At 43.6% G+C, this 13560-nt stretch overlaps 1 protein-coding gene across 1 annotated transcript in view; it reads right to left on the bottom strand.

Moving 5' to 3' along the window:
* Nucleotides 1–5696: 5696 nt before the first annotated feature.
* LOC309553092 (uncharacterized protein) overlaps nucleotides 5697–13560 on the bottom strand; it is a gene marked incomplete at both ends in the record, with an annotated part of 117362 nt that continues 109498 nt past the window's right edge. Inside the window, 1 exon segment of the mRNA XM_082253991.1 lies at nucleotides 5697–7016. Within this exon segment, the coding sequence (XP_082110117.1) occupies nucleotides 5697–7016 (1320 nt within the window).

The following is a 13560-nucleotide window of genomic DNA, read 5'->3' on the forward strand; positions in this document are numbered from 1 at the left end:
TCTCTCTCTCTCTCTCTCCCTTCCTATCTCTTCTCTCTCCTCTATCCCTCCTCCTACAACCCCTCTCTACTCTTTCTCTTTTCTCTGCTTCTTCCTCTCTCTCTTTTCTCCTCCTCTTTCCTATCACTCCCCTCCTTCTCCTCTCCTTTCCCTCTTTGCTCTGCTCTCCCCATTCTCTCCTCCCTCTCTCTTCCCTCCTTCATCCTCCTTTCTTTGTCTTCTCTCCTCCTCCCTCTGCTTTCCCTCTTTTCTCCTGTTTCTTCCTCATTCTGTTTTCCCCACCTTCTGATCCCTCCCTCTTCTCTGCCCCCCCCCCCTCCATTTTCTCCCTTCCTCTATCTATTCTCCCTCTGCCCTTTCTTTATCTTCTCCTTCCTCCTCTTCTTCTATTTTCTCCTCCTCCCTCTACTCTCTCTCCATCTCTCTCTTCTCTCCTCCTTCATCCTCTCTCTTTGTCTTTTCTCTTCTCCTCCATCTCTCTCTTCTCTCCTCCTTCATCCTCTCTCTCTTCGCTGCCCCCCCCCTTACTCTCCTCTACCTCCCATTCTCTATTTTCTCCTCCTACCTCATCTTTCAGTTTTCTCCTTTCTTTCTTATCTATCTCTTCCTCCTCTTTTTCTCTTCTCTCCTCCTTCATCATTTCTCTATTTTCTTATTCTTCTTCCTTTTCCCTCTTTTCTCCTCTTCACTTCTCACACTCTCTTCTCTCCTCCCGACCTTTGCTCCCTCTCTTCTCTCCTTATTGCTCCTCTATTTCTCTTCTCTCCACCTCCTCTAATCTCTTGCTTCTCTGCTCTCTCTCTTCCTCTCTTTTTCTTCTATCTTGTTCCCTCATCTCTCTTCTTTCCTCTTCCTCTTCTCTCCTCATTCCTCCTCTCACTCTCCTCTTCCCCCAACCACTCCTCCGTCCTCCTCTCTCTTTCTTCTTGCCCTGCCTCCTCTCTCTCTCTATTCTCTTTTCCTTCCCCCTCTCTCTACTCCTCCCTTTTCCCTCTCTCTCATCCTTCCTCTGCACTCTCTTTTCTCTCCTCCTTTCTTCTCTTTCCTCCTCCCCCTTTCTCTCTCTTTTTCTATCTTCCCGCCTCTCTTTTTCAGTTTCCTCTCTCCTCTTTTCTCTCCTCCATTCTATCCCTTCTCTCCTCTCATTTTCTGTAATTCCATATTTACCTATTTCTATTCTCTCCTCCTCCCTCATCTCATCTCCTAAGTTCTATCTTATCTCTCCTCTCATATTCTGTGATGTCATTTCCTCCTTCCTTTGTCTCATTTCCTGCCTTCTCGCCTACAAGACTCATGGTAATAAGGTGACATTAAGTGACCTTGACCTTCAAATACTTAGAGCAAAACTACAAATAAGTTTTTAATAAACATTGATCTCCTAGTTATTGATAAAATAAGTGGTAATATATAAATCTTCTCATCTTTCCATCCAGCACATTATCTATGTATCACCTCCACACACATCACCCTCATAGAATATATGATCCCCATGGATGACGAGTATTTTGGTGAGTCCATCTATGTGATGAAGATCGGTGACAATGCTCATCTCCGCTCCATTCAGACCAGGCATAGAGGACTCAGGGAAGGATTCATCACAAATTACAATGATTGGAGACAGAATAAGAAATGACCACCATGATCATCCTTCACTTCATACATAATGTGGGGTCTCCTCATATATGGGTGTAATGGAATCATCAGGCGGAGATACAATAGAAAACTGAATTATATTTCTCTCTTTTCCATAAATGAATTGAGAATAATAATAATAAGAAGAATTTGTGTATCACATGGACAGAGGACACAAGTCCACTCTATTCAGTCACATTCAGGCCTCGGAGTGTAGAACTCATTAGACAATTAAGGGATCAGTAACAATCCTGTAAAGAATTGCAGATCATCTACTGAACTCCATTTTCCACAAATCAAACTGATATAAATTGTTCCCAAATCCATAAATGTGTCAGAGAGGAAAGTGCCTGTGTTGCTCCTAGCAACCAATCATATTCCCGCCCTCATGTCTTAGTGCTGATTGGACAATGACTGGAAGATTCTGACCAATATGATGTAATCATTTCTGTTGGAGTGGAGTATCTGACCTACCTCTGGAAAGTATTCACAGCGCTTCACTTTTTCCACATTTTGTTATGTTACAGCCTTATTCCAAAATGGATTCAATTCATTATTTTACTTTAAAATGCTACAAACAATCCTCTTAATGACAACGTGAAATTAGCTGGTTTGAAATCTTTGCAAATTTATTAAAAGTAAAAAACAAAAAAAATCACTTCTATTATAAAGAAATCACTTCCAATACAATACGATTCCTTACAATCACTTCTAATTACTAGACATGATTGGGACATAAAAGATCCGGAAAATGATTGACAGAACTGATCACATGACTCCACTGATAGAAATAGAACATGACCAATAGAAACATGAACATTCCTAATCAGGTCCTCTGATGGACGGCAGACGGCAGGATGACTATAACAGATGATAGATGTCTCTGGGGTTATCATAGGGGAAATCTGATGTGGATTGCCAGCTCTCCTGCCAAGCAAAATCCAGACCCTGATTTGCAGATCTATTTCTGGATTATTTTCTATGAAATAAAGATTTCCCGGGACCCCTTTAGACATGGACAATACTAGTTCTATCACCTCCTCAGCCCAGCCGTTCCCCTATAACACTAAATCCTCGTCACTTCCTATCACTATATGATAAAAGAACATTTCTCTATATAAATGGAGACTTTAGGCATAACATTCAGAGAAAAAAACCTAAGAAAATCTCAGGAAAGCAATGAGGAGGAGAATGTCGGGGGTCTTCTCTGATTTAAAGCTGAACTCCGGGCAGATAGAAGAGAGAAATGAATACAGCTCTGTATACATGAATACAGCCCAGAGTTCAGCTTTAACAGGAAGTGAGAAGACCTTATTATTCCTTATATATCTTCCAGAGATTTCCCAGAATTCTCTCCTGTATGAAGGAGACGTGTATTTCCAGGACTGAAAACTGCCGGCATTGATAGAAACAGGAAAATGAGGAATAAAATACCCGCCACCGATTATTATTACCATGAAGGTCAACTGACTCTGTAATACAAATCATAATAGAAAAAAATATATTAAAATCGGCAACATTTCCATAGGCAACCCTCTAAATCCCGGGACTGTCCCGGGAACCAGTCACAGCTGGCATTTATCATTAAACATAAAACATAGATGCATATCACCTCAATCAATATCACACAAGCAGCGCTAACACATGATATAATCTATCATGGAATACAAGTCCAATGAATGTCCATGGGGAATAGTAAAATAGAGTCTCTATAGGGTCCACAGAGGGATCAATCACCAGTGCTGGAGCCGAAAAGAAAAGCTCAATCCCTTCACCTCACCATGTGAACCTCTCCCCAGGGAAATGCACTTACCAGATACTTACCAGATACTGGCAAGAAACCAGCCCAAAAGAACTCCAACTCCCCGGTTCATCTGGACAGTAATCACTCATGAATCCACTTGCATCAAGATATATGCAACTGTTCACCTCTGCATAATCCGCTCAAGCATAATGCATGGGAAGAGAATAAAGGGGCACATAGAGCAGTATCGCCAAAAAAAAACAGTTTATTGATACCCAGCCCCCCCTCCACAAATAAGCAAGCAAAAAATTGGGGGAGCAAACCCTGAACATGTATATCTAAAGCCGGTGCAGCTATGAACCAAGCGACATGTATATTAAAAAAGAATAGCGCACACATGCAAAACAAATGACTATCAAATATGGAGACAATCCATAAATAAAAATGGGGATTTGGTCCCACCATATGGCCATATCGTGCTCAAGCCCACCACTACATCAAAGTACCCCATTATCAGTGGGTCCTACATTATCCATAAAAAAGGGGTGAATCCAGCCTCTCTAATCCTTGGAGACAACACTCCTTGCTGGGAGAGATGTGCTAATGCACTACAAGGGACTCCTCCTATATCTACTTGATAGTGGCCATATGGTGGGACCAAATCCCCATTTTTATTTATGGATTGTCCCCCTCCACAAATGCACTTACAATATCAAACAGTTAAAACAGCGTGGATAAATATATATTACAAGGCAGCATCGGACGCATTAAGGAGCCTACCGGGCCAACGTCGCGCTCGTCAGCGTGCAGAAGTCCGCGAGTGTTGCCGAGCCTCTCGCTTAGCGTCCTGTTGCTTAGGTGACCGCATTGCTCACGCCCTTACCGGTTTCGTCATACGGAGGGCGCCGCTGCTTGTGGATATTACTCTTGATATTGATTGAGGTGATATGCATCTATGTTTTATGTTTTGTGATATATGGTTTTAGGCAGCAGCTGTTCCTATACTTGTATATTGCACAATAGGAGTGCTTAAGCGCTGGGTGATTGCGAGTGGTGATTCGTTACTTTTGTCTCAGTCCATATTTATGGCATTTATCATTGTGTCAGTTAATGAACAACATTTTACATATAACCACCTCCCACCCACCGTATTGTGAAATGACGGGTGGGCAGCTGCTCTTATGTTCTGGGACAACGTCATATGACATTGTCTCACTCTCGCCACGGTTGCGCACTTGCGGCGATCAGCAGGGACACAGCACATCACTGATCTTGGTAAAGAGCCGATGATGCAGCTCTTTACTCATGTGATCAGCTGTGTCCAATCACAGCTGATCACATGTAAACAAGGATCGGCGGAGAGCCAATCAGCGGAGTTTCCTCACAAAGGAGATCTGCACAGATAATCAGGACACTGATCAGCAGTGCAGCCCCAACAGTGATGCCAATCAGTGCCCATCAGGGATGCCAATCAGTGATACCTTTCAGTGCCTGATCATCAGTGCCATACCCATCAGTGGCACCAATCAATGCTGCCTATAAGTGCCCATAAATGTCGCCTATCAGTGCCACCTATCAGTGCCCATCAATGCCAACTATCACTACCCATCAGTTCTGCATATCAGAGCCCATCAGTGAAGGAGAAAAAATAATTATTTACAAAAATTTATAACAGAAACTAAAAACCTTTTTTTTTTTTTCAAAATTTTCGGTCTATTTTTTTTCATTTAGCAAAAAATAAAAAAATCCAGTGGTTATTAAATAATACAAAAACAAGCTATATTTGTCTAAAGAAAAATGATAAAAAATAGGTGTGGGTACAGTGTTGCATGACCGCGCAATTGTCATTCAAAGTGTGAGAAGGCTGAAAGCTGAAATTGGCCTGGGTAGGAAGGGGGTGAGAGTGCTCAGTATTGAAGGGGTTAAAGGGCATCCATTATGAGAAAATCATGGGGGCTGCCATTGCTAGACTCCTTTTGAGAATGCTGGTTCCCTGGCTGTCGTGCAGATGCTTTACCTTCAATACTGTCTCAGTCTTTGCCCCGGAACAAGTATAGAGATAAGGAATTCTGACACTTTTTTTACTCTTATTTACAGCATGCTTGTTCTAGGACAGAGATTTAAAGTGGTAATAAACCCAAAAACAAAAATTATATATACTAAAGCTTACCAATCTTAGAGGGGGGGGGGGTTCCTTTATTTATCTCCAGTGATCCTGCCAGTAACACACTTCCTGTCTTAGGGAGGCTCCTCTATCTATGGAGTCACCTCCAAGCATTGGCTGATCAGTGATCCAATCCCATCATCCATTCCTGTGATGTCAGACTCTGGGCGGAGTTCCCACATCTCCCCCACATATCTTTATACAACCTTTCAATACATTAAACCCAGCATGGAGGGGCTCAGTGAAGGTGGTGGTGAAGGTGTGGAGGTGTCGGATCGGGTCACACAGATCATAAAAGGAGATCCGCCCGGCCTCATAATCCAGATCTATTCTGACTCTGTTACTGGAGAGATTGGTGGGTAAGAGGGTCTCATCACTGTCATGTATCACAAAATAATGATTGCCAGACCTGTCCAATCCCCAGGACTTCTTATTATCTCCAATCTCTGACTTACGTCCTTTCCTGTCTATACTGGGGTAACACATCCCGACTATCCATTCATCTGATTCCCCGACATCCACATCCCAGTAATGTCTCCCTGAGGAGAAACTCTGACTGCTCATCACCTGAGGACAACCCAGAAATCTCTTTGGTGCTTGTGGGCACTTCTGCTTCCTATCTGACCTGGATACAGTTTTCCTGTCATCTGATATCTGTAGATAATTGTTAGCGGTGTTTCCATCCAGTAATATGTCTGCAACTCCCTGTATATAGAAGTATACATTTACCTCTCTTATTATATCAGATAAACCTGTGTGTAAGACCCCCGCCACACCCAGACCCCCTCCATCATGGAGGAGTTCCTCATGTCTCTCTCTGTCCTCATTATCTCCATCCTCAGTATCACACAAGTCACCTGTGTCTGATTCCTGTAAGACAGTCAGTGGATCCGTCATGTTACACAGCTCCTCAATGTCCACCATCTTCCTGGACAGCTCCTCCTTCTTTATTTCCAGATCCCGGATGGAGATGGAGATCCGCTCTGCTCGCCCGGAGATGTCCCTCAGGACTCTCTTCTCCAGGTCTTCCAGGCGTCTCCTGAGATCTATAAACAGGGCAGTGACTCTCTCGGTGTCACCAGCTGCTTCTTCTTCTACTTTCCTCCTGTGTTCCTGCAGACTCTGGACTCTTTCCTCCGTCTCCTCTCTCTTTGTCAGAAGTTTCGGCAGAACATTCCTCATTGTCTCCTTTTTCTTCTCAGAAGCCTCATCCAGTAACTCCATCTCATGTCCTTTATGTCCTCCAATCATAGAACAAGATATACAGATATAGGTCTCATCCTCAGTGCAGTAATACTCCAGAATCTTCTTATGGACGGAGCAATTCCTTCTCTCCATGGACAGGGTGGGGTCACATAAGATGTGTTCTGGGGACTTTTTGTGGACTTTCAGGTGTTTATCACACAGAGAAACCTCACAGTGTAGACAGGATCTAACAGCAGGTACAGGAGAGTCCACACAGTAAGTACAGAAGACCTTCTGACCTGGCTGTGCTATGTTCCTCATGGTTATATCCGGAAACTTCTCTCTGCATTCAGGACAGAAATATTCTCCAGACCCCTCCTGTGTATCCATTCCACGATCAATACAGTCCCGACAGAGGTTGTGCCCGCATTTCAGAGTTACAGAATCTGTAAAAAAGTTCAGACAGCCGGAACATTTCAGTTCAGCTTTCACATTAGCAGACGCCATAGCTGAGAGCAGAAGAGAAACGAAACTGAATGTCTCTGGAACTAGAAATATGATTGAAGTGGTTAGAACTAATGCAGGGCGAGGCTGAGCTCAGCTCTCAGTTGAATTGTTATTAAACCTTTCTTGAATGCGTAACAGGAGGGATAGGTGGCACTGCCTGGGGGCAAGAAGGATGTAAACCAATTGGAAAATAAATTGAATATAACAAATCTTACCTCTCTTGGGGTAATATGTGAGGTAGGCTGCAGCCTGTGACGTACATCATATCGGGGAATTTACGTATCTAAATATTTTATTAAACCTTTCGATGTCAGATTAGGACAAGCCCCAGGATTGTGTACATTTAAACTTATAAAAAAATAATTTTTGCATAAATTTTTAACATTAACTTGATCAGCATTCCAGCATTCGTATTCACAGGCCAAATCAGGGGTTGTGGTGCAGTATCTAGAGGTAGGGCACGTGTCTTCTTTTCCTGGCGTGAAGCCTGTTATACACCCAGAGATGAAGAGAAGGTGGTGGAGTGGCTAACCAAGTCTTCATTCTCCTCCTCCTCCTCTGTCTCCCAGAAGCAGAAACGCTTGAAGTCATCAGTAGCTGCTAAAGCTCCATGTTCTTCCTCCTCATCCACAGATACAGGAGTCAGTTGAATTAATGAAGCACAGTATCAGTCACTTGCTGCAAGCGGATGAACAGCAATTAATTGTATCTGAGGTTGAGTAGAGGCACATGTCCCTGCAGCCGAGGCCTACTGCAGGGCAGAAAACAAGGAGTCAGCAGGGCAGTGTGCAGGGGGTTAGCTGGGCAGAGAATGAGAGGTCAGCAGGGAAGTGTACAAGAGTCAGTAGAGCAGTGTACACGGGATCGGCAAGAAAAAGCACAGGGAGTCAGCAGGACAGTGTACGGTGGGTTATTAGGGAAGTGTAGAGGGATCAGCAGGGCAGTAAACAGTGAGCAGCAGGGCAGAGGACACGGAGTCAGCAGGGCAGAGAACAAGGAGTCATCGGGGCAGTGTTCAGGGAGTCAGCAGGGCTGTGTACAATGCATCAGCAGGGCAGAGGACAGGGGTCAGCTGGATGTAGAGCAGGGGTTATCAAAACAGAGGACATGGGGACAACAGGGCAGTATACTGGGGTCAGTGGGGAGGAGGACAGGGGTCATATGGGCAGTTGACAGGGGTCAGCCAAGCAGAGGAGAAGGGTCTGCAGGGCAGTGTACAGGGGTCAACAGAATGGAGGACAGGGATCAGCAGGGCAGGATGGAGGACAGGAGTCAGCAGGACAGAGGTCAGCAGGGAAGGGGACAGGGGTCCGCAGGGTGGAGGACAGGGGTAGGCAGGGTAGAGAATAGGGGTAGTCAGGATAGAAAATATGTGTCAATAGGGCGATGGACAGGGGTCAGCAAGACAGAGAACAGGAGTCAATAGGACGGAGAACATGGGGTCAGCATGGCAGGGTACAGGGGGTCAAATCTCCCATTCCTCCTCTTAGCCAAAATCCCCCACCCCTTCCTAGCACAAATCCCCTCAATCCCCCCTTGTAACACATATCCCCCCATTCCTCTTCCTAACACAAATAGCCCCCCCTCTATAAACTGCTCATTCCAAGCACATATCATTTTTACCCCCTCAACTGCCCCCCCTCACACCCCCTCTAGGTGTTTCTGCAGGTGGGAAATTCCTACAGAGGAGGTGCGGGCTGTGCTCTGCTCCTATAATAACATTGGTCTGTTCACGAACAGTTTGATTACTCGCCCACTATCATATTTGCGTACCTCCATTTGTACTGGGAGCGCACTGCATGGCGTGCTCCAGCATGGAGTCCGGGTTCTCAGCAGGCACCATACTAACAATTAGGACCCAGAACTCCTGATTCTGGGATGCCTGATCACTGTGATAGCCTCTGATTGGTAATCACAGTGATCACCACCCCCGTGTTTTCTTTCTCTGTGAATGGAAGACATACATCGTACCTCTCTCTCTCTCTCTCCTTGCAGAGAAAAAAAAAATTTAAACTTCATCTATCATTTACTTTAAATGCAATCAGTGGTGTCACATGGGGGCTGTGCTTCCGCTCAGTGATGTCAGCAGGTGCCCCCGCGCCTTAGCTATTGAACAACTGCCAGACGGTGGAGCAGGCAGACAGCAGGAACCTTCGGCGTGACCGGAGCTTTCTTTTTTTTTGTTTTTGGGGTTGGCGGCGGGTGTCATGATTGACAATGGATGTACGCCGGGGGACACTGTTTTTAAATAAAAGGATTGTCAAAAACTGTGTGTTTTAATTTCTTATTGATGTTTTTTTTGGTGAATGAGTAGGGGAACAATGTAACCCATACTCATTCACATGTGGGGATGTGGGGGATCTGGGGCCCCCCTTGTTAAAGGGGGCTTCCAGATTCCAATAAGCTCCCTGCCCGAAGACCCCCACAATCACCAGCCAGGGTTGTGTGGAAGAGGTCCTTGTCCTCATCAACATGGAGACAAGGTACTTTGGAATGGGGGAGCACAGGGCCCCCCTGCCCCAAAGCACCCACTTCATGTTGAGGGAATGTGGCTTGGTATGGTTCAGGAGGGGGGGGGGGGGCGCTCGTCCGTCCCACCCTTTTCTGGCATGCCAGCCTGCATGCTCAGATAAGGGTCTGGTATGGATTTTGGGGGGGGCACGCCATTTTTTAAATAGACTTTGGCCTGGGGTTCCCGTTAAAATCCGTACCAAAAAGGGCCTAGTATGGATTTGGGGGGACCCCAAGCTGTTTTTTTAAATCAAATTCAGGTTCAAAACTGATTTGATGTGTGATTTACCTGTGTTCGTGTAGAAGGCAATAGCCTGAAATCCACATATAAACCACACCGCAGTGCTCACAAAAACACACAGGACTCTTTAAATTTGCAGATAATTTCTCCTGCTACTGCACTGCACATATGTGAACCGACTTCATAGAAAGACGGTTTGATTCACATGTCATGCGAATGAGGTGTGGTTCAAAACGCATCCAATTTGCATATATGTGAATGTAAAAGACTTGAGTTAAATGTTTGGACTTGGTAAATACGGGTGTTTAGGTAAAGATGAACTTTCAGGGTCTTCTCCATTGTCATTATTCTTAGCTATTACTTGTCAGTACACACTCGGATTCTCTGGGTAACTGTTGTAGAATTTTTATTAGGTTGTAGTGTGGACATTTTTCAGGATGTGTTTTATTTAGATTGTCATTATGGCTCCTGTTGTCGGTTTGCTTGCAGTACGCTCATTAAAGCATGTATGGGTGAACCGGCATTGAGGAAAGACTACTGGCAGTGAAAACCTTCCCTTAGATGTGTAGACGCGTTCACTCTACATAGACATCTCCACCGGTGAACACTCCATGTGCTATGCACAGATCTGTTTGCCAGTATAGATCTATGTGTATTGTGGCACAGAGGCAATATCGTTTTGATATCTATCTGCCTTTATAAAGGGATACACGCTCATGTCTTTATACTATGCCTGATCACCATAGTGGAAACCGCATTGCTCTTTCCCTGCAGATAGCCTCATGTCTATGGGAACAGTGGTATATTCCTATTAGGCATTGTTCTCTGAAGCTTTGCTAAGCGGGATTCACGCCAGTAGTAGTGGTGGAAATACATGCACGAGTTTGATCAGAGAAACATTCACGGTTCTACACGCTGGTTTCATTGTGTAGTTTTAGTCGGGAAGCCTTGCACTCTGTTCTGCTCATTCCTGATCGTGTACTCCCCTTTCTATTATATATTTGAATGTATACAAGTGTGCCATTGGCTCATTCTATGTGAGTAACTTGTGTCATGTTACTGTACATTTGGATCCGATTGGCTAAAGTAGTATAGCCATCACTTCTTGTTGATTGTCCCTCTGTCTCATAAAAAAAAACGGAGCTCCCTATCTGAGATAGGACATTATTGTGAGCTTCCAAGGTGATAGCAGCCTTTGTCTGTATTCCTGGGTACTGTTGAGCATGCTCAATTACCTTTGTTAGACTTCCAGTACTAAATAGAAATACATTTTTATTATTACAGGTGAAGAACTGTGAACTTTGAGGCCTAAAAGGACCTTGTCACTGATTCAGTCAAAATACCTTCAGTTTCAAGCACACACTGCGTCCATTGTTGAATTTGTGTTATTTACATGTCCTTGAGATGAGAAGCTAGGTCGTCTGCCCCCAAAAGGAAATTGTGTTTAGATAAACTTTGAATATAATGCTCTGGCAATGAAAATTCTCTCCACAATGGCAGATATTCAACCAGTTTCAGGATCACATCTGTGTTCACACATTCCCTAGCAAATAAACTATTGTTTCTACCCTGAGAAGTCAAACAAATGGAAAACAGCCTGACCAAAGACAAGAATCTGTAATTCATTTACCTACGCACCAAGACGGGGGTAGAGATTGTGTCATACAGATAATTGTCCATTGGAAGCTACATGATGAGAACTGCATCTTCAAATGAATTTAATATAATCATACGCTTATACAACATCCTTGTCCTATCATATACCAAAGGGGGGTGTGGAACTTATGATTTTATGACAATCTTCTATTGAGAATTACATTATATCTATTATATAGTAGTGTATAATGGTCAGAATTTCTCCCATATTTTATAATCCAGTCCCAAATCATGATTGTATTGTTGTTAACTTAATAATTCCTTAATGGATAATATTCTGATTGGAAATAACCCATGTGTAGAAAAGTTTCCATATACAAGTTGTTGTGTAGCAATATATATATAACTGTCTATGCATCTATATAATTTTTACTGCTACTAAATGTAAAGTATCTGGGTAAATCAGTAATTTCCAATCAATACACATATCATATTAATAATATATCCTTATTAAATGGTGTTACCAGTTTCAATCCTTATCTAGATACATGATGGAGATATTAGATGGACATGTATGCATCATGAGTAGGGTTGAGCGAACACGGACTGTATTATTCCGGTCCGTACCGGACAATTGGATTTTTGTTACCCGGACACGGACCCGAAAACTTTACTGTATATTCGGGTTTAAAATCCTTGTTCAGTAATTTTATTTCCTGTTTTGTATGTAATGGCGCGATTTCAACAGCCAATCAACAAGCGTTTAACTGGTGTGCCATAGAAGCCATCACAGCCATGCCTACTAATGGCATGGCTGTGATTGGCCAGCTGAAGCATGTGACCCAGGTCTTTATAAGCTAGAGACACAGCGCGGTGTGCGTCAGTCTGTTCTAGTGTAGGGAGAGAGCACACACAACGGTGCTGGCTGCTGCTGATTAGGGACAGAGACAGGAAAAATAAACAATTTGGCTGAAAAGAATGTAGGGACAGGTCGGAGTGTAGGCAGGGAAAGATAGAAAAGCATTTTAGGGACAGGCTGGAGAGAGTAGGCAGGGAGAGATTAGGAGACACAGGACAGAACAATCGTCCATTAGAGATCTACATCGATTTTGCTGTGTGGGGGTGGTGCAGTGAACGATCTTTTTGCCCTCACTTGAGCCCACTGAGGAGGAGGAGGAGGAGGGAGAAAAAAAAATATTTTTAACAGTCTGTTGTGTGCAGTGTTCAGCTATATTTTACTACAGAGTGCTGTTCTAATCTGCTATTTAAAAATTACAAATTTAAAGGGGATTTTTTTCTTTTTCCCTTCATAGCCTGCTGCTGACCGTGACATAAAACATAAGACACTGCTGTGTTCACATCTGCTATTGAAAAATCACCAATTAAAGTGAAAAATAATTATTAATTTTTTCATTCATACGTTACTATGACATACAGCCTTTACACACAGTGCTGTTCTAATCTGCTATTAAAAAATTACAAATTTAAAGGGGAGTCTGTGTTTGTACGTGTGAGATACACCGTTTTATATACTTTTTTCTATTCTGCTATTCAATATACACCCTTTTGGGGTGAAAAAAATTAAATTGCGGCATAGTCTGTATCGGTACGTGTGAGATACACCTTTTAAATTTGTTTGGCGCATCTCCTTCCACCGCCGAGGATTGCAGGGCGCTTCAGTTTGCCTCCTGTTCCGAAGTCCTCCTACTCCTCTTCCTCATCCTCCCTTTAGGGTACAAAAAATTGTAATCGGGGCCTAGTCTGTGTTTGTACGTGTGAGATACACCGTTTTATATACTTTTTTCTATTCCGCTATTCAATATACACCCTTTTGGGGTGAAAAAAATTACATTGCGGCATAGTCTGTATCGGTATGTGTGAGATACACCTTTTAAATTTGTTTGGCGCATCTCCTTCCACCGCCGAGGATTGCAGGGCGCTTCAGTTTGCCTCCTGTTCCGAAGTCCTCCTATTCCTCTT

This window comes from Pelophylax lessonae (assembly GCF_965119305.1).
Source record: "Pelophylax lessonae genome assembly, chromosome: 4".
Classification (NCBI taxonomy): Eukaryota; Metazoa; Chordata; class Amphibia; order Anura; family Ranidae; genus Pelophylax; species Pelophylax lessonae.